Source organism: Cherax quadricarinatus, chromosome 44, assembly GCF_038502225.1.
Source record: "Cherax quadricarinatus isolate ZL_2023a chromosome 44, ASM3850222v1, whole genome shotgun sequence".
Taxonomy (NCBI): domain Eukaryota; kingdom Metazoa; phylum Arthropoda; class Malacostraca; order Decapoda; family Parastacidae; genus Cherax; species Cherax quadricarinatus.
This window is the reverse complement of record NC_091335.1, coordinates 14,945,969-14,969,244: the sequence shown is the minus strand read 5'-3', so window position 1 is coordinate 14,969,244 and position 23,276 is coordinate 14,945,969. Positions and strand designations below refer to the sequence as shown.

The following is a 23,276-nucleotide window of genomic DNA, read 5'->3' as shown; positions in this document are numbered from 1 at the left end:
GCAGGCCTGTTGGCCCATACTCATTTGCAAGTCCCAAATGAGTGGATAGAGTTATCAGAGCTTATTTCTTGGGTAGCATTGAGGACTGGGTTGGGAAAATGTTTCGTTAGTGGGATGAATTGTAGAGGACCTGCCGAGCATGGGCCAAGAGGCCTGCTGCAGTGATCCTCCTTTCTTATGTTCATCAACTAACTTTGTATTTTTCTACAAACTTTTTCATAAATTATGTGTTTCTCACATTCTTTACCAAAGGGCTGGCACTAGAAGCTTTCTTTGGTGGTAGTGATGGTGGTAGAAGGTAGTAGTGATGGTGGTAGAGGGTTCCTTCTTTAGTGATTCTACCAACTCCTCCAATGTTGTTGGAGTTATATAGGGCTACAAAAACCACCGCCGCCTCAGCTGCTGTTTCACCACCATTATGGACGGCTTACACTCAGTGGCCCTTATATACCCAGCAACAACACAACACAACACCTCTCGTGACATACGTAATGACTTATTTTATTCATTCTAGAGTATATTCCATGTTTCTATGTTATTAATATTGTTTATTAGGTCATATTAGTTGAATTGTGATAGATAAATAAGCCATAGAGTTGATTTTTTTTATTATTTTATTATCACACTGGCCGATTCCCACCAACGCAGGGTGGCCCGAAAAAGAAAAACTTTCACCATCATTCACTCCATCACTGTCTTGCCAGAAGGGTGCTTTACACTACAGTTTTTAAACTGCAACATTAACACCCCTCCTTCAGAGTGCAGGCACTGTACTTCCCATCTCCAGGACTCAAGTCCGGCCTGCCGGTTTCCCTGAATCCCTTCATAAATGTTACTTTGCTCACACTCCAACAGCACGTCAAGTATTAAAAACCATTTGTCTCCATTCACTCCTATCAAACACGCTCATGCATGCCTGCTGGAAGTCCAAGCCCCTCGCACACAAAACCTCCTTTACCCCCTCCCTCCAACCTTTCCTAGGCCGACCCCTACCCCGCCTTCCTTCCACTACAGACTGATATTAGTGATATTTGATATTAGTGTCATATTCTCCAACAATAAACTTGCCATCCTTCCTTCACACAAACAAATAGCCAATAAGAACATAACAATGGAAGTACACTGCATGTCTACTGGCCCATACAAGGCAGGTCCTTATCAAAATGACCTCCACCCAAAGCTGCCCAAGAATTTACTCCCGTACCCAATGACACAAATCAAACTCAGCTCCTCCAACTCGTATATTTGTCCAATCTCTTCTTAAAGCTACCCAAGGTCCTAGCCTCGATCACCCTACTGGTAAGTGTGATGTTAAATAAGAACTTAAGAAAGTAGGAACACTGGAACAGGCCTGCTGGCCCATACTAGGCCAGTCCTTCACAAATCCAACCCACTAACAGAACAAATGCTACCCAAGCAATAAACTCAGGTGCAAGTCCGGCTCAAATCCAACCCCTCTCACTCGTGTATTTATCCAACCTAAATTTGAAACTACCCAATATTTTAGCTTCGATCACCCTACTAGGCAGACCGTTCCACTCATCAACTACCCCTATTACCAATGTTCATTTATACATTTTATTAGTGCCCTAGAGTCCTTATGGAGGGGGAGTCCCCTTCCAAATAACCTCTCTTCCCTCTCTCCTCCTCCCTGTCTTCCATTCATCAACAACAGCTTTCAATAAAGGTAACTGTCATGTTGAATGTTCATTCTTTTGTGCATGTAAATCTATCTTTCAGGTAAAAAAAAAATTGTTGTTGATACTTCTGGGTGTCTGGAATGAATTAATTGGATTACATTATTTCTTATGGGGAAAACTGATTCGAAAATCGTCCATTTCGATAATAGTCCCACTTCCAGGAACGGATTATGGACGATTATTGAGGGACCACTGTATTGCTTCAGTTTTCGTACAATCCGGTTTTCGTCAGAATTTCTGGAACGAATTAACCTCGAAATAAACCGAGGTTCCACTTATAGTATTGGTGTCTGTTTAGATACAAGTCATTTATTTACTTTAAATATAAGATAGAAGAGTGCCTGGACTTGCAAATTCATTGTGAGACTTAACCTTAAAGCACAGGAGAATGATATTCCTATAGTGTATCCACTGCAATTAGTATTGGCAAATATTATCTTCAGCTGGCCAACAATGGACATAGTACAGCATTTCCTCCACGAGCTGCTTCAATATTGGCCACTAATTAATTACAAATTTCAGCGCCTTAAAGAATGGGGGATTTGTATCCACTGCAATGATTGGAAAATGTTGTTTAATGTTTGCTAACAGATTTTTTTGGCATAAAAAATCAGCATCACCCAAAAAGTTTGTAGTGTAAATATTGCACACTCAAGTAAAAAAGTTGGAAATCTTATCCATATAAAATATGGTTTTGCAGTATAACTTTTACAAATTTATGAGCGAGAAGAGACGAGTTTGAAAAGGACGTACCTAGTATGAGCTGCAGAAATAAGACACGTGCACACAAACAAGGCACTTGCTAAAGTATATTTCACATATGGCTTCTTCAATTTTTATGTTAAAAGTTTTTTTTTTTAAAAAATAAAAACCTCTAGTAACAAAATATCTCCTTCAATAAATGACCTAATGTGTATGTGTGTTTTATTCCCATAGGACATGCCTAGCATGGGCCAGTAGGCCTACTGAACTGATCCTTAATTCTTATGTGCAAATTAAGAATGTTTTAAGCAATGGGAAGGTCAAAGACAACAAATAAGTGTTTACAATACTGGACCTGAATTTGACATGCTGGCTTCAAATTTGTTTTTCAAAAATAAAAGATATTTGTTTCCTGTTTTATGAGATTAGCTTTTAGTAAAAATGTGGAACTTATCCACTCTGAAGTGTTCAGTTCAGGATAGTGAATTTTCAGGTTAACAAAGGTCATATCAACAGGATTCATCTGAACAAGCACGTTTAACAAAATGATTGATCCAACTAAATAATTCTGTTATAACAGTATGTAAAAAGTGTAAAAAAACCAAGAGGGTAATCCAAGGTACCATGACAGACAATAAAAAAAAAACTTCAGCTTCCTGGTCAATGGGTCCCAGCACATAAATATAGAAGAAATATAGGCAAAAACTCTAGTCTCAGGATTCAGAGAGATCTGGTGCAAATGATGAGCATGGAAGAGAGGTGGCCCAGAGTGTACTGTTGGCTATTATAAAATTATTTTCATTACTGGACAGAATATAAAAGTTCATTTTTATATTTTCAATCATTGTGGCAATTCTTCATTAGAATAATATACAACAGATGTATCAATAAGTACAACTGACTAACTGGACCTCCAAAACTTAAAAAAATAACACTGGAGAGCAAGATACAGTACAATTACGCAAATTACTTAATGATAAGAAATTAATACAATGCCATCTTCCTTGTTCTCTCACTCACACCAAAGCTTTCAAGTTCCATGTACATACAGACGTACTACCTCAAGCGGAGAATTACAGAGGAACCTCTTAAACTGTGGTTCAGAGCACTTGCTTGGAGTGTCTCCATGGATCTTAATCTGGTACATTTCATAAACTTGATGAGCCATCTTGAACGTGTGCTGAAATTCGGCACTGCTTGGTTGTGAGCGAACTAATTTAACCTGGGTGTTTAACACAATATTAATTTATTTATTCATATTTTTTACAGTTTCCCACATTTAAAGTAGGGTAGCACACTCAACAATTAAAAAAAAAAAAACAGGTAACTGTCCATCTCAGATCTCCCGAATGTAAAAGATACGGTATGCTATACACAGATGGTATTGTTTTCATTTCCTGGACTAAAATTCATTCTTTATTGGATGGTTGGCCTCTTCTGTAATACTGAACAGTACTTGCATAATGGAATAGGAAAGAACAAAAGTCGTTAGAAGAACCTACATGTTAAATTTAATTACAGTACATTATGAACAGCAATATAAATAACTGCATTTCTGCTATTGAATATTACTAATTAGAATTTTTACAATGGATAAATATTTTATAGGTAGTAGGTTGGTAGACAGCAACCATTTGGGGAGGTACTACTGTCCTACCGAGTGTAAAAAGGAAGCCTGTACAGTGGTAGCCCGAGTTTCGAACTTTCTTCGTTCCAGAAGGCTGTTCGAGTGCTGTTACCGAACGAATTTCTTCCGATAAAGAATACGTAATGTAAATTAGATTAGTCCGTTTCAGACCCCCAAAAATACACTTACAAAAGCACTTACAATAATACACTTACATAACTGGTTGAAATGGGAGCAGTTCGAAACTCGGGGTACCACTGTATTTGTTTTAAATGACGGCAGGATTGGTGGTGTCTTTTTTCTGTCTCATAAACATGCAAGATTTCAGATACGTCTTGCTACTTCTACTTACACTTAGGTTACACTACACATACATGTACACGTTTATGTTCTGCGAGTGTGTGGGGAGTTTTGAACCAAGTGTGAGAGTACCTGCGGTCAGGGATTTCAATGCTAAAGTGGGTAAAAATATGGAGGGAGTAGTAGGTAAATTTGGGGTGTCAGGGGTAAATGAAAATGGGGAGCCTTTAATTGAGCTATGTGTAGAAAGAGATTTGGTAATAAGTAATATATATTTTATGAAAAAGAGGATAAATAAATATAAAAGGTATGACATAGCATGTAATGAAAGTAGCTTATTAGATTATGTATTGGTGTATAAAAAGTTGATGGGTAGGCTCCAGGATGTACACATTTACAGAGGGGCAACTGATATATCGGATCATCATTTAGTTGTAGTTACAGTTAGAGTAAGAGGTAGATGGGACAAGAGGAAAATGACAACAACAAGCAAGAGAGAGGTGAAAGTGTATAAACTAAGGGAGGAAGAAGTTCGGGTGAGATATAAGCAACTATTGGCAGAAAGGTGGGCTAGTGCAAGTATGTGTAGTGGGGGGGTTGAAGAGGGTTAGAATAGTTTTAAAAATGCAGTACATATTAGAATGTGGGGCAGAAGTTTGTGGTTATAGGAGGGTAGGTGCAGGAGGAAAGTAGAATGATTGGTAGAATGATGAAGTAAAGGGTGTGATAAAAGAAAAAAAGGTAGCGTATGAGAGGTTTTCACAAAGCAGAAGTGTTATAAGAAGAACAGAGTATATGGAGAGTAAAAGAAAGGTGAAGAGAGTGGTGAGGGAGTGCAAAAGGAAAGCAGATGATAGAGTGGGAGAGGCAATGTCAAGAAAGTTAGAGGAAAATAAGAAAAAAATTTGGAGTGAGATAAACAAGTTAAGAAAGCCTAGGGAATGAATGGATTTTTCAGTTAAAAACAGAGTAGGAGAGTTAGTAGATGAGGAGCTGGACATATTAGGTAGATGGCAGGAATATTTTGAGGAACTTTTAAATGTCGATGAAGGGAGAGGGTAATTTCATGCACTGGCCAGGGAGGTATCACATCTTTTAGGAGTGAAGACGAGCAGGATGCGAGTGTGGGGGAGGTGCATGAGGAATTACAGAGAATGAAAGGGGGGTAAAGCAGCTGGAACTGACAGGATCATGACAGAAATGTTAAAAGCAGGAGGGGGGATATATTGTTGGAGTGGTTGGTATTTTTTGTTTAATAAATGTATGAAAGAGGAGAAGGTTCCTAGGGATTGGCAGAGAGCATGTATAGTTCCTTTATATAAAGGGAAGAGAGACAAAAGAGATTGTAAATATTATAGGGGAATAAGGGTGTGATAAAAAAGAAAAAGGTAGCTTATGAGAGGTTTTTACAAAGCAGAAGTGTTATAAGAAGAGCAGAGTATATGGAGAGTAAAAGAAAGGTAAAGAGAGTGGTGAGAGAGGCAAAAGGAGAGCAGATGATAGAGTGGGAGAGGCACTGTCAAGAAATTTTAATGAAAATAAGAAAAAATTTTGGAGTGAGTTAAACAAGTTAAGAAAGCCTAGGGAAAGTATGGATTTGTCAGTTAAAAACAGAGTAGGGGAGTTAGTAGATGGGGAGATGGAGGTATTAGGTAGATGGCGAGAATATTTTGAGGAACTTTTAAATGTTAAGGAAGAAACAGAGGCAGTAATTTCATGCACTGGTCAGGGAGGTATACCATACATAAAATGAAAGGGGGTAAAGCACCTGGAACTGATGGGATCATGACAGAAATGTTAAAAGCAGGGGGGGATATAGTGTTGGAGTGGTTGGTACTTTTGTTTAATAAATGTATGAAAGAGGGGAAGGTATCTAGGGATTGGCAGAGAGCATGTATAGTCCCTTTATATAAAGGGAAAGGGGACAAAAGAGACTGCAAAAATTATAGAGGAATAAGTTTACTGAGTATACCAGGAAAAGTGTACGGTAGGGTTATAACTGAAAGAATTAGAGGTAAGACAGAATGTAGGATTGCGGATGAGCAAGGAGGTTTCAGATTGGGTAGGGGATGTGTAGATCAAGTGTTTACATTGAAGCATATATGTGAACAGTATTTAGATAAAGGTAGGGAAGTTTTTATTGCATTTATGGATTTAGAAAAGGCATATGAGAGAGTGGATAGAGGAGCAATGTGGCAGATGTTGCAAGTATATGGAATAGGTGGTAAGTTATTAAATGCTGTAAAGAGTTTTTATGAGGATAGTGAGGCTCAGGTTAGGGTGTGTAGAAGAGAGGGAGACTACTTCCCGGTAAAAGTAGGCCTCAGACAGGGATGTGTAATGTCACTATGGTTGTTTAATATATTTATAGATGGGGTTGTAAAGGAAGTAAATGCTAGGGTGTTCGGGAGAGGGGTGGAATTAATATTTGGGGAATCAAATTCAAAATGGGAATTGACACAGTTACTTTTTGCTGATGATACTGTGCTTATGGGAGATTCTAAAGAAAAATTGCAAAGGTTAGTGGATGAGTTTGGGAGTGTGTGTAAAGGTAGAATGTTGAAAGTGAACATAGAAAAGAGTAAGGTGATGAGGGTGTCAAATGATTTAGATAAAGAAAAATTGGATATCAAATTGGGGAGGAGGAGTATGGAAGAAGTGAATGTTTTCAGATACTTGGGAGTTGACGTGTCGGCGGATGGATTTATGAAGGATGAGGTTAATCATAGAATTGATGAGGGAAAAAAGGTGAGTGGTGTGTTGATGTATATGTGGAGTCAAAAAACGTTATCTATGGAGGCAAAGAAGGGAATCTATGAAAGTATAGTAGTACCAACACTCTTATATGGGTGTGAAGCTTGGGTGGTAAATGCAGCAGCGAGGAGACGGTTGGAGGCAGTGGAGATGTCCTGTTTAAGGGCAATGTGTGGTGTAAATATTATGCAGAAAATTCGGAGTGTGGAAATTAGGAAAAGGTGTGGAGTTAATAAAAGTATTAGTCAGAGGGCAGAAGAGGGGTTGTTGAGGTGGTTTGGTCATTTAGAGAGAATGGATCAAAGTAGAATGACATGGAAAGCATATAAATCTATAGGGGAAGGAAGGCGGGGTAGGGGTCGTCCTCGAAAGGGTTGGAAGGAAGGGGTAAGGGAGGTTTTGTGGGCAAGGGGCTTGGACTTCCAGCAAGCGTGCGTGAGCGTGTTAGATAGGAGTGAATGGAGACGAATGGTACTTGGGACCTGACAATCTGTTGGAGTGTGAGCAGGGTAATATTTAGTGAAGGGATTCAGGGAAACCGGTTATTTTCATATAGTCGGACTTGAGTCCTGGAAATGGGAAGTACAATGCCTGCACTTTAAAGGAGGGGTTTGGGATATTGGAAGTCTGGAGGGATATGTTGTGTATCTTCATATGTGTATGCTTCTAAACTGTTGTATTCTGAGCACCTCTGCAAAAACAGTGATAATGTGCAAGTGTGGTGAAAGTGTTGAAAGATGATGAAAGTATTTTCTTTTTGGGGATTTTCTTTCTTTTTTGGGTCACCCTGCCTCGGTGGGAGACGGCCGACTTGTTAAAAAAAAAAAAAAAAAAAAGTTTGGAGTGTTCTAGGTAGTAGGCTGGTAAACAGCAACCGCCCAGGGAGGTACTACCGTCCTGCCAAGTGAGTGTACAACGAAAGCCTGTAATTGTTTTACATGATGGTAGGATTGCTGGTGTCTTTTGTCTGTCTCATAAACATGCAAGATTTCAGGTATGTCTTGCTACTTCTACTTGCATTTAGGTCACACTACACATACATGTACAAGCATATATATACACACACACACCCCTCTGGGTTTTCTTCTATTTTCTTTCTAGTTCTTGTTCTTGTTTATTTCCTCTTACCTCCATGGGGAAGTGGAACAGAATTCTTCCTCCATAAGTCATGCGTGTTGTAAGAGGCGACTAAAATGCCGGGAGCAAGGGGCTAGTAACCCCTTCTCCTGTATATATTAATAAATTTAAAAAGAGAAACTTCAGTTTTTTCTTTTGGCCCACCCCACCTCAGTGGGATACGGCTGGTACGTTGAAAGAAGAAAAGTTTAGAGTATGAGCAGGGTAATATTTAGTGAAGGGATTCAGGGAAATTGGTTATTTTTATATAGCCAGACTTGAATACTGGAAATGGGAAGTACAATGCCTGCACTTTAACCCTTTCAGGGTCGCCAGGCCCTCTCCCAGACTTGTTCTCAGGGTCGCCAAATTTAAAAAAAAAAAAAAAAATATTTTTTCTTGTGAAAAGATAGAGAATCTTTTCCTGATCACAATGACACCAAAAGTATGAAATTTAATGGAAAACTTACGGAATTATGCTCTTGCGAAGTTAGCGGTCTCGACGATGTTTACGCTTCGGCGATTCTGCCTACTTTGAGCCCTATTTTCGGCCAATTCCAGTGTAATTGTCGACAAAAATCATAACTACATCGCTAGAACTCCATTTTTTCTATCGAATGAGTACAAGAAACCACCCATTTACCGATTTCAACTATCCAATAAAATGGTCAGAATTTAGCAATTTTGCAAATTCCTGGCACTAAAATAACATTTTCTCTGTTCATTAGTCACATCCCCATGCCCCTCTTACATTCTTTTGCTTTCCACTTTGAATTTTTATTTTTATTTATTATCAAACTGGCCGATTCCCACCAAGGCAGGGTGGCCTGAAAAAGAAAAACTTTCACCATCATTCACTCCATCACTGTCTTGCCAGAAGGGTGCTTTACATTACAGTATTTAAACTGCAACATTAACACCCCTCCTTCAGAGTGCAGGCACTGTACTTCCCATCTCCAAGACTCAAGTCCGGCCTGCAAATGTTACTTTGCTCACACTCCAACAGCACATCAAGTACAGTGGACCCCCGCATAGCGACCTTAATCCGTGCAAGAGGGCTGGCTGTTATGCGAAATGTTCGGTATGCGAATGAATTTTCCCCATAAGAAATAATGGAAATCAAATTAATCCGTGCAAGACACCCAAAAGTATGAAAAAAATTTTTTTACCACATGAAATATACATTTTCCTACACACAAAGAGAAGGATACATGCACAATAGTAGAGTAGTACATGCACAATATATATTGTGCATGTACTACTCTACTAAATGAAGAATAAATGACACTTACCTTTATTGAAGATGCAGCAATGACTGATGAGACACTGTGTCCTGGGAGTGCCTTTTCCTCCTGAGTACTGTAGGTCCTGTTTGGTATTTTCTTCCAGAACAGGCCTTATCACACTGTGTATGTCACTACGATTCTTAAATCTCTCAAACCAACCTTTGCTGGCTCTAAATTCACCAATATGAGCACTAGTTCCAGGCATTTTCCCTGTTCACCTGGGTGTTAGTCGACTGGTGTGGGTTGCATCCTGGGAGACAAGATTAAGGACCCCAATGGAAATAAGTTAGACAGTCTTCGATGACGCACTGACTTTTTTGAGTTATCCTGGGTGGCAAATCCTCTGGGGTTAATTGTTTCTTGGTATTCTCAATAAGCCACACCAACAACGGTGCTACAGCAGCAGCAGCAGCTGACGGTGGTACAGCAGCAACAGACGATGCTACAGCAGCAACAGACGATGCTACAGCAGCAGCAGACGATGCTACAGCAGCAACTGATGATGTTACAGCAGCAACAGACGATGCTACAGCAGCAGCAGCAGCTGACGGTGGTACAGCAGCAACAGACGATGCTACAGCAGCAACAGACGATGCTACAGCAGCAGCAGACGATGCTACAGCAGCAACTGATGATGTTACAGCAGCAGCAGACGATGCTACAGCAGCAGCAGCAGCTGACGGTGGTACAGCAGCAACAGACGATGCTACAGCAGCAACAGACGATGCTACAGCAGCAGCAGACGATGCTACAGCAGCAACTGATGATGTTACAGCAGCAGCAGACGATGCTACAGCAGCAGCAGCAGCAGACGATGCTACAGCAGCAGCAGCAGCTGACGGTGGTACAGCAGCAACAGACGATGCTACAGCAGCAACAGACGATGCTACAGCAGCAGCAGACGATGCTACAGCAGCAGCAGACGATGCTACAGCAGCAGCAGACGATGCTACAGCAGCAGCAGACGATGCTACAGCAGCAGCAGACGGTACTACAGCAGCAGGAGCAGCTGACGGTGGTACAGCAGCAGCAGCTGACAGTGCAGCAGCAGCTGACAGTGCAGCAGCAGCTGACAGTGCAGCAGCAGCTGACAGTGCAGCAGCAGCTGACGGTGGTACAGCAGCAGCATCAGCTGTACCACCAATAGTAGCGATGGTTGATTGGGGTTTATTATACAACCTGGCCAGCTCGGAGACACGCACTCCACTTTCATACTTATCAATGATCTTTTTCTTCATCTCCATAGTAATTCTCACCCTTATTGCTGTAGGGTTGGCACTAGAAGCTTTCTTGGGGCCCATGGTCACTTATTTTCCAGAAAAAAATCACCAAAAACACTGTAATAATACGAAATGTTCCGATTGTATGCTTGGATGTTACCGCGGAGGCTGGCTGGTAAACAATGCCACCGGCGGAACATGTGAGCGTGGCTCAGACCGCACATTGGACGCGTCTCGGACGAAGGGCGCTGAGCGGGTTTTTGGGCGGTATGCGAGGCAAAATTTTAGTGATCAAAGCGTCCGGTATGCGGATTGTCCGTTATGCAAGGCGTCCGGTATGCGGGGGTCCACTGTATTAAAAACCATTTGTCTCCATTCACTCCTATCAAACACGCTCAGGCATGCCTGCTGGAAGTCCAAGCCCCTCGCACACAAAACCTCCTTTACCCCCTCCCTCCAACCTTTCATAGGCCGACCCCTACCCCGCCTTCCTTCCACTACAGACTGATATACACTGTTGAAGTCATTCTGTTTCGCTCCATTCTCTCTACATGTCCGAACCACCTCAACAACCCTTCCTCAGCCCTCTGGACAACAGTTTTGGTAATCCTGCACCTCCTCCTAACTTCCAAACAACGAATTCTCTGCAATATATTCACACCACACATTGCCCTCAGACATGACATCTCCACTGCCTCCAGCCTTCTCCTCGCTGCAACATTCATCACCAATGCTTCACACCCATATAATAGCATTGGTAAAGCTATACTCTCATACATTCCCTTCTTTGCCTCCAAGGTCAAAGTAGTACTTTGTCTCCACAGACTCCTAAGTGCACCACTCACCCTTTTCCCCTCATAAATTCTATGATTCACCTCATCTTTCATAGACCCATCCGCTGACACGTCCACTCCCAAATATCTGAATACATTCACCTCCTCCATACTCTCTCCCTCCAATCTGATATCCAATCTTTCATCACCTAATCTTTTTGTTATCCTCATAACATTACTCTTTCCTACATTCACTTTTAATTTTCTTCTTTTGCACACCCTACCAAATTCATCCACCAATCTCTGCAACTTCTCTTCAGAATCTCCCAAGAGCACAGTGTCATCAGCAAAGAGCAACTGTGACAACTCCCACTTTATGTGTGATTCTTTATCTTTTAACTCCACGCCTCTTGCCAAGACCCTCGCATTTACTTCTCTTACAACCCCATCTATAAATATATTAAACAACCACGGTGACATCACACATACTTGTCTAAGGCCTACTTTTACTGGGAAATAATTTCCCTCTTTCCTACATACTCTAACTTGAGCCTCACTATCCTCATAAAAACTCTTCACTGCTTTCAGTAACTTACCTCCTACACCATACACCTGCAACATCTGCCACATTGCCCCCCTATCCACCCTGTCATATGCCTTTTCCAAATCCATAAATGCCACAAAGACCTCTTTAGCCTAATCTAAATACTGTTCACTTATATGTTTCACTGTAAACACCTGGTCCACACACCCCCTACCTTTCCTAAAGCCTCCTTGTTCATCTGCTATCCTATTCTCTGTCTTACTCTTAATTCTTTCAATAATAACTCTACCATACACTTCACCAGGTATACTCAACAGACTTATCCCCCTATAATTTTTGCACTCTCTTTTGTCCCCTTTGCCTTTATACAAAGGAACCATGCATGCTCTCTGCCAATCCCCAGGTACTTTACCCTCTTCCATACATTTATTAAATAATTGCACCAACCACTCCAAAACTATATCCCCACCTGCTTTTAACATTTCTATCTTTATCCCATCAATCCCAGCTGCCTTACCCCCTTTCATTTTACCTACTGCCTCACGAACTTCCCCCACACTCACAACTGGCTCTTCCTCACTCCTACAAGATGTTATTCCTCCTTGCCCTATACACGAAATCACAGCTTCCCTATCTTCATCAACATTTAACAATTCCTCAAAATATTCCCTCCATCTTCCCAATACCTCTAACTCTCCATTTAATAACTCTCCTCTCCTATTTTTAACTGACAAATCCATTTGTTCCCTAGGCTTCCTTAACTTGTTAATCTCACTCCAAAACTTTTTCTTATTTTCAACAAAATTTGTTGATAACATCTCACCCACTCTCTCATTTGCTCTCTTTTTACATTGCTTCACCACTCTCTTAACCTCTCTCTTTTTCTCCATATACTCTTCCCTCCTTGCATCACTTCTACTTTGTAAAAACTTCTCATATGCTAACTTTTTCTCCCTTATTACTCTCTTTACATCATCATTCCACCAATCGCTCCTCTTCCCTCCCGCACCCACTTTCCTGTAACCACAAACTTCTGCTGAACACTCTAACACTACATTTTTAAACCTACCCGATACCTCTTCGGCCCCATTGCCTATGCTCTCATTAGCCCATCTATCCTCCAATAGCTGTTTATATCTTACCCTAACTGCCTCCTCTTTTAGTTTATAAACCTTCACCTCTCTCTTCCCTGATGCTTCTATTCTCCTTGTATCCCATCTACCTTTTACTCTCAGTGTAGCTACAACTAGAAAGTGATCTGATATATCTGTGGCCCCTCTACAAACATGTATATCCTGAAGTCTACTCAACAGTCTTTTATCTACCAATACATAATCCAACAAACTACTTTCATTTCGCCCTACATCATATCTTGTATACTTATTTATCCTCTTTTTCTTAAAATATGTATTACCTATAACTAAACCCCTTTCTATACAAAGTTCAATCATAGGGCTCCCATTATCATTTACACCTGGCACCCCAAACTTACCTACCACACCCTCTCTAAAACTTTCTGCTACTTTAGCATTCAGGTCCCCTACCACAATTACTCTCTCACTTGGTTCAAAGGCTCCTATACATTCACTTAACATCTCCCAAAATCTCTCTCTCTCCTCTACATTCCTCTCTTCTCCAGGTGCATACACGCTTATTATGACCCACTTTTCGCATCCAACCTTTACTTTAATCCACATAATTCTTGAATTTACACATTCATATTTTCTTTTCTCCTTCCATAACTGATCCTTCAACATTACTGCTACCCCTTCCTTTGCTCTAACTCTCTCAGATACTCCAGATTTAATCCCATTTATTTCCCCCCACCGAAACTCCCCTACCCCCTTCAGCTTTGTTTCGCTTAGGGCCAGGACATCTAACTTCTTTTCATTCATAACATCAGCAATCATCTGTTTCTTGTCATCTGCACTACATCCACGCACATTCAAGCATCCCAGTTTTATAAAGTTTTTCTTCTTCTCTTTTTTAGTAAATGTCTACACGAGAAGGGGTTACTAGCCCACTGCTCCCGGCATTTTAGTTGCCTCGTACGACACGCATGGCTTACAGAGGAAAGATTCTTTTCCACTTCCCCATGGATAATAGAAGAAATAAAGAAGAACAAGAGCTATTTAGAAAAAGGAGAAAAATCTAGATGTATGTATACATATATGCATGTGCGTGTCTGTGAAGTGTGACCAAAGTGTAAGTAGGAGTAGCAAGATATCCCTGTTATCTAGCGTGTTTATGAGACAGAAAAAGAAACCAGCAATCCTACCATCATGCAAAACAGTTACAGGTTTCTGTTTCACAGTCATCTGGCAGGACGGTAGTACTTCCGTGGGTGGTTGCTGTCTACCAACCTACTACCATGAATTTTTATTCTCACAAAAAATAGGAGATTTACTGTTATGCAGACTACTGCATTAGCGTAGAAATGGTATAAATAATATCAGCGCACTTGTGAAAAAATATTAGACTCACCAGTTGACGTGTATTGGACGCATAGCATGATTTGTTTACTTTTGAACTTTCATAAAAATCGAACATTTCTGCTACTTTGAGCTCAATTTCAAGGTACTTTTCATTGTAAAACCAGTCAAAAATCATCTCAATTTCTGTAATATGTCTTCCATTCTATAAAATGAGACCAGGAAAACTAGAATACAATAATAAATACCATATGAAAATACAGCGCAAAGTTGCTGTTTTAATCCAAAAACACGATCAGTTTTTTTTCTCATTACACACTGTGTGCTGCAGGATTTTTTTTATACTGCGCACACTGACCACATAGACCCATTCTTTCATATGTAGGCCTACCAGCTTTCTCTCACTAGATTTGAGGGCGGTAGAATTTAGGTGTACTAGTACGTCAAAAACCCTGGTGTGTAAGCCATACTAACTAGTACGTCCGAAACCCTGAAAGGGTTAACCCTTTGACTGTTTCCGACGTATAAATACGTCTTACGAGCCAATGTTTCTGACGTATTTATACGCATAAATTCTAGCAGCTTCAAATCAAGCAGGAGAAAGCTGGTAGGCCCACATGTGAGAGAATGGGTCTCCATGGTCAGTGTGCACCATATAAAAAAAATCGGGGAGCCAGTGGTGCATTGTGGGAATGCCATTTCAGTTGTCATTTTTCAGCATGTCTAGCGGTAAGAAATATGTGATTCCCCAGCAAATCTGGGACTCTTCTCTTCCCAAGTGATGCTCTAACACAGATGGAAGTGTCAGTGAAGATCAATTTCATGATTTGGAGGAGTTTGAGACCAAAAGCAATGGAGGAGGAGGAGGGGGAGGAGGGGAGGAAGAGGAGGAGGAGGAGGAGGAGGAGGAGGGAAGGAAGAGGAGGAGGAGGAGGAGGAGGAGGAGGAGGAGGAAGAGGAAGAGGAGGAAGAGGAAGAGGAAGAAGAAGAAGAATTGTTTGTTTGTTTTTGTAAACAAGTTTTGTAAACAATATATTGATAATTATGTTTGTGTGCTTGTTGTGTTGTATACAACGAGTGTATATATATACATTGCACCTTACTTTGGTCTCATAGGCCACATAAGTTATGTGAAAAAATAAAATAGTGAAAAAAACAAAAAACCTTCAATTACAAGTAAACTAAAGTTTACCGGGTGAGCGGCAGTCGCCGCTGTTGCCATACGCGGCTCATTTTCTGCAAACTTCATGGCTCTATATCTCGGTAAGTACCGATGGCAAAAATTTTTTTTTTGGACTAAAACACTCAGAAAAATAATCTTAACATTTTCATAAGAAAAAATAATTTTTTTTTTTTTTGAATATTTGGCGACATAGAATGACAGTTTCAGAGAGGGACCTGAAACAGTCAAAGGGTTAAAGGAGGGGTTTGGGATATTGGCAGTTTGGAGGGATATGTTATATATCTTTATATATACTTCTAAACTGTTGTATCTGAGCACATCTGCAAAGACAGTGATTATGTAAGAGTGAGGTGAAAGTGTTGAATGATGATGAAAGTACTTTCTTTTTGGGGATTTGGCCTTTTTTTTTTTTTGTCACCCTGCCTCTGTGGGAGATGGCACTTGAGGAAAAAAAAAAAAGTTTACTGAGCATACCAAGTAAAGTGTATGGTAGGGTCATTATTGAAAGAATTAGAGGCAAGACAGAGAGTAGGATTGTAGATGACCAATGAGGCTTTAGAGTGGGTAGGGGATGTGTAGATCAAGTGTTTACATTGAAGCATATATGTGAACAGTATTTAGATAAAGGTAGAGAAGTTTTCATTGCATTTATAGATTTAGAAAAGGCATATGATAGAGTGGATAGGGGAGCAATGTGGCAGATGTTACAAGTGTTTGAATATATGAATACAGCAGACCCTCGACCAACGATACTAATCCGTTCCCGAGAGCTCATCGTTAATCGAAATTATCATTAGTCAAGTTAATTTTCCCCATAAGAAATAACGGAAATCAAATTAATCCGTGCAAGACACCCAAAAGTATTGAAAAAAAAAAAATTTTACCACATGAAATATTAATTTTAATACACACAAACTGAAGAAGACATGTACAATTACATGACACTTACCTTTATTGAAGATCTGGTGATGATTGATGGGATGGGAGGAGGGGAGACTGTGGATGGTGTTAGTGTTTAGAAGGGGAATCCCCTTCCATTAGGACTTGAGGTGTCAAGTCCTTTTCCGGGGTTACTTCCCTTCTTCTTTTAATGCCACTAGGACCAGCTTTAGAGTCACTGGACCTCTGTCGCACAACATATCTGTCCACAGAGGCCTGTACCTCCCGTTCCTTTATGACATTCCTGAAGTGTTTCACAACATTGTCAGTGTCACAATTAAACACTTGTTCAGGTTTCAATTCTTCACTGTCTATGTACTCCTTGAATTCCTGCACATATTTTTCAGCTGCTTTTTGGTCCAAACTGGCAGCCTTGCCATGCCTTATCACACTATGTATGCCACTACGATTCATAAATCTCTCAATCCAACCTTTGCTGGCCTTAAATTCACTCACATCACCACTAGTTGCAGGCATTTTTCTAATTAAATCCTCATGCAACTTCCTAGCCTTTTCACATATGATCGCTTGAGAGCTGCTATCTCCTGCTATCTGTTTTTCGTTTATCCACTCCAATAACAGTCTCTCAACATCTTCTATCACTTGCGATCTCAGTTTCGAAAACATAGTTGCACCTTTGGCAAGAACAGCTTCCTTGATTGCCGTTTTCTTGGCCACAATAGTAGCGATGGTTGATTGGGGTTTTGTGTACAACCTGGTCAGCTCGGAGACACACATTCCACTTTCATACTTAGCAATGATCTCTTTCTTCATATCCATAGTAATTCTCACCCTTTTTGCTGCAGGGTTGGCACTAGAAGCTTTCTTGGGGCCCATGGTGACTTATTTTGCAGGTGCAATCACTAAAAACGCTGTGATAATATGAAATGTTCTGATTGTATGTTTGGATGTGATAATATGAAATGTTCTGATTGTATGTTTGGATGGGACCGCGGTGGCTGGCTGGTTTGTAAACACTGGCCACAAGTGGACGCGTCTCAGACGGAACGAATCGTGTTGGTCGAGTTTTTTAGTGCTAGTCGAGGCAAAATTTTTGCGTTAAAATGTATTGCTAGTCGGATTTAACGTTAGACGATGCCATCGTTGGTCGAGGGTCCACTGTATATGCTTTGTCTTATATAAATTAGATTCACTTATAATTAATAATCTACTGTACAACTATGATATAATTAATATTCTACTGTACAACTATGACATAATTCTTAGTGTTAAGTAGTCTGTAAGCCAATAATGTTAAGTCGGCCCATAATGCCCATGAGGCTCTCTTTGCATTGCAACCCATTATTGTAAATACAAAATCTCAATGTACTATTTGCAAAGACATAAATAAATAAATAAATAAATAAAATAAATAAATAAATAGGTAGTAAATTACTAAATGCTGTAAAGAGTTTTTATGAGGATAGTGGGGCTCAGGTTAGGGTGTGTAGGAGAGAGGGAGATTACTTCCAGGTAAAAGTATGTCTTAGACAGGGATGTGTAATGTCACCATGGTTGTTTAATATATTTATAGATGGGGTTGTGAAAGAAGTAAATGCTAGGTTGTTGGGGAGAGGGGTGGGATTAAATTATGGGTAATCAAGAACAAAATGGGAGATGACACAGTTACTTTTTGCTGATGATACTATGCTTATGGGAGATTCTAAAAGTTGCAAAAGTTAGTGGACGAGTTTAAGAGGGTGTGTAAAGGTAGAAAGTTGAAAGTGAACATAGATAAGAATAAGGTGATGAGGGTATCAAACGATATAGATAAAATAAATTTGGATATCGCATTGGAGAGAGGGAGTATGGAGAAGTGAATGTCTTCAGGTATTTGGGAGTTGACGTGCCAGCGGATGGGTTTATGAAGGATGAGGTTAGTCATAAAATTGATGAAGGAAAAAAGGAGAGTGGTGCATTGAGGTATTTGTGGAGACAAAAAACATTATCCATGGAGGCAAAAAAGGAAATGTATGAAAGTACAGTGGTACCAACACTCTTCTATGGGTATGAAGCTTGGATTGTAAATGCTGCAGCCAGGAGATGGCTGGAAACAGTGGAGATGTCCTGTCTAAGGGCAATGTGTGGTGTAAATATTATTCAGAGAATTTGGAGTGTGAAAATTAGGAGGTGGTGTGGAGTTAATATAAGTATTAGTCAGAGGGCTGAAGAGGGGTTGTTGAGGTGGTTTGGTTATTCAGAGAAAATGGATCAAAGTAGAATGACTTGGAGAGCGTATAAATCTGTAGGGGAAGAAAGGTGGGGTAGAGGTCGTTCTTAAAAAGGTTGGAGGGAAGGGTAAAGGAGATTTTGTGGGTGAGGGGCTTGGACTTCCAGCAAGCATCCATGAGCATGTTAGATAAGAGTGAATAGAGAAGAATGGTTTTTGGGACCTGACGAGCTGTTGGAGTGTGAGCAGGGTAATATTTAGTGAAGGGATTCAGGGAAACCAGTTATTTTTATATAGCCAGACTTGAGTACTGGAAATGGGAAGTACAATGCCTGAACTTTAAAAGAGGGGTTTGGGATATTGGCAGTTTGGAGGGATATGTTATATATCTTTACAAATGCTTGTAAACTGTTGTATCTGGGTGCCCCTACAAAGATAGTGATTATGTGTGAGCGAGATGAAAGTGTTGAATGATAATGAAAATATTTTCTTTTTGGGGATTTTCCTTCTTTTTGGGCCACTCTGCCTCAGTGGGAGACAGCCAACTTGTTGAAAAAAACAAACAAAAAAATAAATATTTGTATATTGTATTAAGAATTTTAAAACAATGTAAAACACAAAACTAAATATCTAATCAGAATACAATTATAATATATAACCAAGCTATGAAACCGGTTATCAATTTCTTTTTTGCCTTGTCAGCCGTCTCCCACCAAGTGTGACCCAATAAAAGAAATACATTTACATCGCTCGTTCAGTCGCTACCTTGCAAGAAGTGTGCAAACAGTACAATTTAGATGACCCCCTGACTGCATCATCCCCATACCTCCTTCAGAGTAAGGGTATGTCAAAGATTTGTTATCACTGATGTACAATCACCTAATTTTCATGGTATTGGCCTAAAGTGGAGCATCGGTACCAACAAAAAATTTAATATCATCCCATCATTATTTCAGAGTGTAGGCACTGTACTTCCCACTACCAGGGCTCAAGTCCTGTTAACTGGTTTCTCCAAGTCCCTGCATAAATATCACTTTGCTTCAAGATTATCTCAAACCATTAAAACCATTTTACTCCACTCAATCTGATCATCTAACACACTTAACCCTTTGACTGTTTCGGCCATATATATACATTTTATGAGCCAGTATTTCAGACGTATATATACAGTGGACCCCCGCTTAACGATCACCTCCAAATGCGACCAATTATGTAAGTGTATTTATGTAAGTGCGTTTGTACATGTATGTTTGGGGGTCTGAAATGGACTAATCTACTTCACAATATTCCTTATGGGAAAAAATTCGGTCAGTGCTGGCACCTGAACATACTACTGGAATGAAAAAAGTTCGTTAACCGGGGGTCTACTGTACTCAATAATTCTAGTGGCTTCAAATCAAGCAGGAGAAAGCTGGTAGGCCCACATGTGAGAGAATGGGTCTGTGTGGTCAGTGTGCACCATATAAAAAAAATCCTGCAGCATGCAATGCAGAATGAGAAAAAAAAAAAAAATTTTTAATTAAAATGCCGACTTTGTGGTCTATTTTCGTATAGTATTTATGGTTGTATTCTCATTTTCTTGGTCTCTTTGATAGAATGGAAAACATATTATAGAAATAGAGGTGATTTTGATTGGTTTTACTATGAAAAGAACCTTGAAATGGAGCTCAAAGTAGGGGAAATGTTTGATTTTTGCCAATGTTCAAAAGTAAACAAATGATGTCATTGTCCAATAAATGTCCAACTAGCCATTCTAATATGCAGTCATGAATGGGTTGACATTATTTATACAATTATTACAATATTGCAGTAGTCTGCATAACAGTAAATCTTTTATTTTTTGTTTGAATAAAAATTCAAAATAGAAAGCAAGAGTAATATCAGAGGGGCCTGGAAATGTGATTGATGAACAAAGAAAATGTTATTTTAGAGCCAGGAATGTCTGCATTGTTCATTCTGGACCCTATTTTGAAATTGTCATATTTTTTAATTTTCGTGAAATTGGCCAAATTGCAACTTTCTGACAACGTTATTAGGTAGTTGAAATCGGTAAATGGGCAGTTTCCTGTACTCAATCTATAGAACAAGTGGAGTTCTAAAGAAATAGTTATGAGTCTGGTCGACTGGAACAATGAAATTAACCAAAAATAGGGTTCAAAGTGGGCGAAATCGCCGATTAGTAAACATCACAAAGGTTGCTAACTTCGCGAGAGCATAATTCCACCAGTTTTCCATCAAATTTCGTTTTTTTTGGTGTCGTTACAATCGGGAAAAGATTCTCTATCATTTCATAAGATTTTTTTTTTTTTTTTAGAAATTTCGCTACACCAGGAGACACCTCAGGATTTGGGGTTGCGACAGTCAAGGGGTTAAACCAGCCTGCTTGATACTCAAGCCCTCTACAAACAAATATAAAATGTATCATCCATGAACAAAGCAAAAAAATAAAAAATAATTTCTACAAAATTATTATGCAATTTGATGATATTTAGACTACTATATTGGGCCTCATTAGATACTATTTTACACATTCACCGTCTCTCATGTAGATAGATCTATGTCACTGATGCCAGAATCACTCAAAGATTTTCACTTTGAGCTCAGCTCCCTCAAATATGGTGCAAGCAGTAAATTTTGACCCGAACATCAAAGAATGGGTCTGTGGAGTGTGTCCAGTTTAAAAAAATCCTGCTCCCCAGTGCTTAATGGGCAAAGAAAATATCTGACTTGGTGTTTTATATAAAATAATGACTTTGAGGCATTTTCCAGGGTGATTTGACAGGTGTATTGGTGGTTTCTTGGTATGAATTGATAGCATGGAAGACATACTAGAGAAACAAAGATGACTTTGGTTGGTTTCAGGCCAAAATTACGAAGAAATAGAGCTCACTGTGAAGATATTCGATTTTGGGCAATTTTCCTGAGGATGGTAGGGACCCAACTGGTCTGTGGTAGGTTTTTCCTAGGTCTGCTTCAATTACTGAGACAGTTTAAACCATGATCAATCATTCTTGATTATATTTTATTAACCCTTAAACGGTCCAAACAGATTGACGTTCAAATTCGTAGTGCTACAAAAGTAGATCTACTTTTTTTTACATATTTTCAAATGTAACAAAAAAAATGTAGATAAAAGTTTTTTTACGCGTTTTCAAATGTAAAACAAAAAAGATCTACATTTTTTTACATACTTTCAGATGTTTTAAAAACGTATATATACGTTTGGACCATTTAAGGGTTAATCCCAGAAACAGGGTAAAACTTCGATTTTTTTTTGTGTGATGATGGATTCAAAATGGAAGGCAAGTGTTATATAGGAGAAGCCTGGAAAGGTGATTAACGAACTAAGAAAAGGAGGTTGCTTTAGTGGCTGGAATGTCTACAGTGTTTATTTTGCACTCCACTTTTAACCCTTTCAGGGTCCAAGGCCCAAATCTGGAGTCACGCACCAGTGTCCAAGAATTTTCAAAAAAAAAATTTGTTATTTTTTCTTATGAAATCGTAGAGAATCTTTTTGTGAAGGTAATAAAACAAAAAGTACGAAATTTGGTGGAAAATTGACGAAATTATGCTCTCGCGAATTTTGATGTGTCAGCGATATTTACGAATCGGCGATTTTGCCGACTTTGACTCCCATTTTAGGCCAATTACATTATTCCAATCAACCAAATTCTTAGCTATTTCACTAGTATTACTTCTATTCTATCGATTGAGCACAAGAAATCGCCAAGTCAACTGTTTCAACTACAAAATAAAGTGATTGGAAATTGTTAATTTGGCCAATTTAACACAAAGTTCAAAATATTCCAATTTCAAAATAGGGTCCAGAATAAACAATGTAGGCATTCCTGGCACTAAACTATCATTTCCTCTGTTCATTAGTTATGTTTTGAGGCTTTACAAATAAATTCCATTTTGATTTTTTATTCACATAATGAATTTTTATTCACACCAAAAAATAGAAGATTTGCTGTTATGCAATACTGTAATAATTGTATAAATATCATCACCATATTTGTGAATGTATATTAGACCCACCAGCTGACGTGTATTAGACGTGTGAGGTCGTTTGTTTACTCTTGAATATCGGCAAAAATTTAACATTTCCGCTACTTTGAGCTCAGTTTCAAGCCATTTCCAGTGCCAAAACCAATCAAAATCATCTCTATTTCTGTAATATATCTTCCATTCTATCAAATGAGACCAAGAAATCGCAAATACAACTATAAAAAACATACGAAAAAACACTGCAAAGTTGCTGTTTTAATCGAAAAATCATGATTTCAGTTTTTTCTCTCATTATACACAGTGTGCTGCAGGATCTGTTTTATGTGGTGCACACATACCACATAGATGTATTCTTTCATATCTAGGCCCAAATGTACCACTCACAGTTTATCAGAGTGAGCTGAGCTCATGGCATAGATCTACGGTTTGGACACTCACCGTAAAGCCGTAGATCTACGGGACGGACCCTGAAAGGGTTAATCCGTTCCAGACAGCCAAAAGTATTAAAAAAAATAATTTTTT

The 23,276-nt window shown here is 39.3% G+C and overlaps 1 protein-coding gene across 6 annotated transcripts in view; it reads right to left on the bottom strand.

Moving 5' to 3' along the window:
- Ate1 (arginyltransferase 1) overlaps positions 1-23,276 on the bottom strand; it is a 90,418-nt gene that overhangs the window by 17,578 nt on the left and 49,564 nt on the right. For 2 of the 6 annotated variants that reach the window (XM_070094116.1, XM_070094118.1), the window contains exon 7: positions 3,463-3,624. The exons of 2 other annotated variants lie outside the window; for them this stretch is intronic. In XM_070094116.1, coding sequence (XP_069950217.1) covers positions 3,463-3,624 — 162 coding nt within the window. The remainder of the gene's footprint in view (positions 1-3,462; positions 3,625-23,276) is intronic. 2 more of the 6 variants (XM_070094117.1, XM_070094121.1) reach the window with 1 other exon arrangement.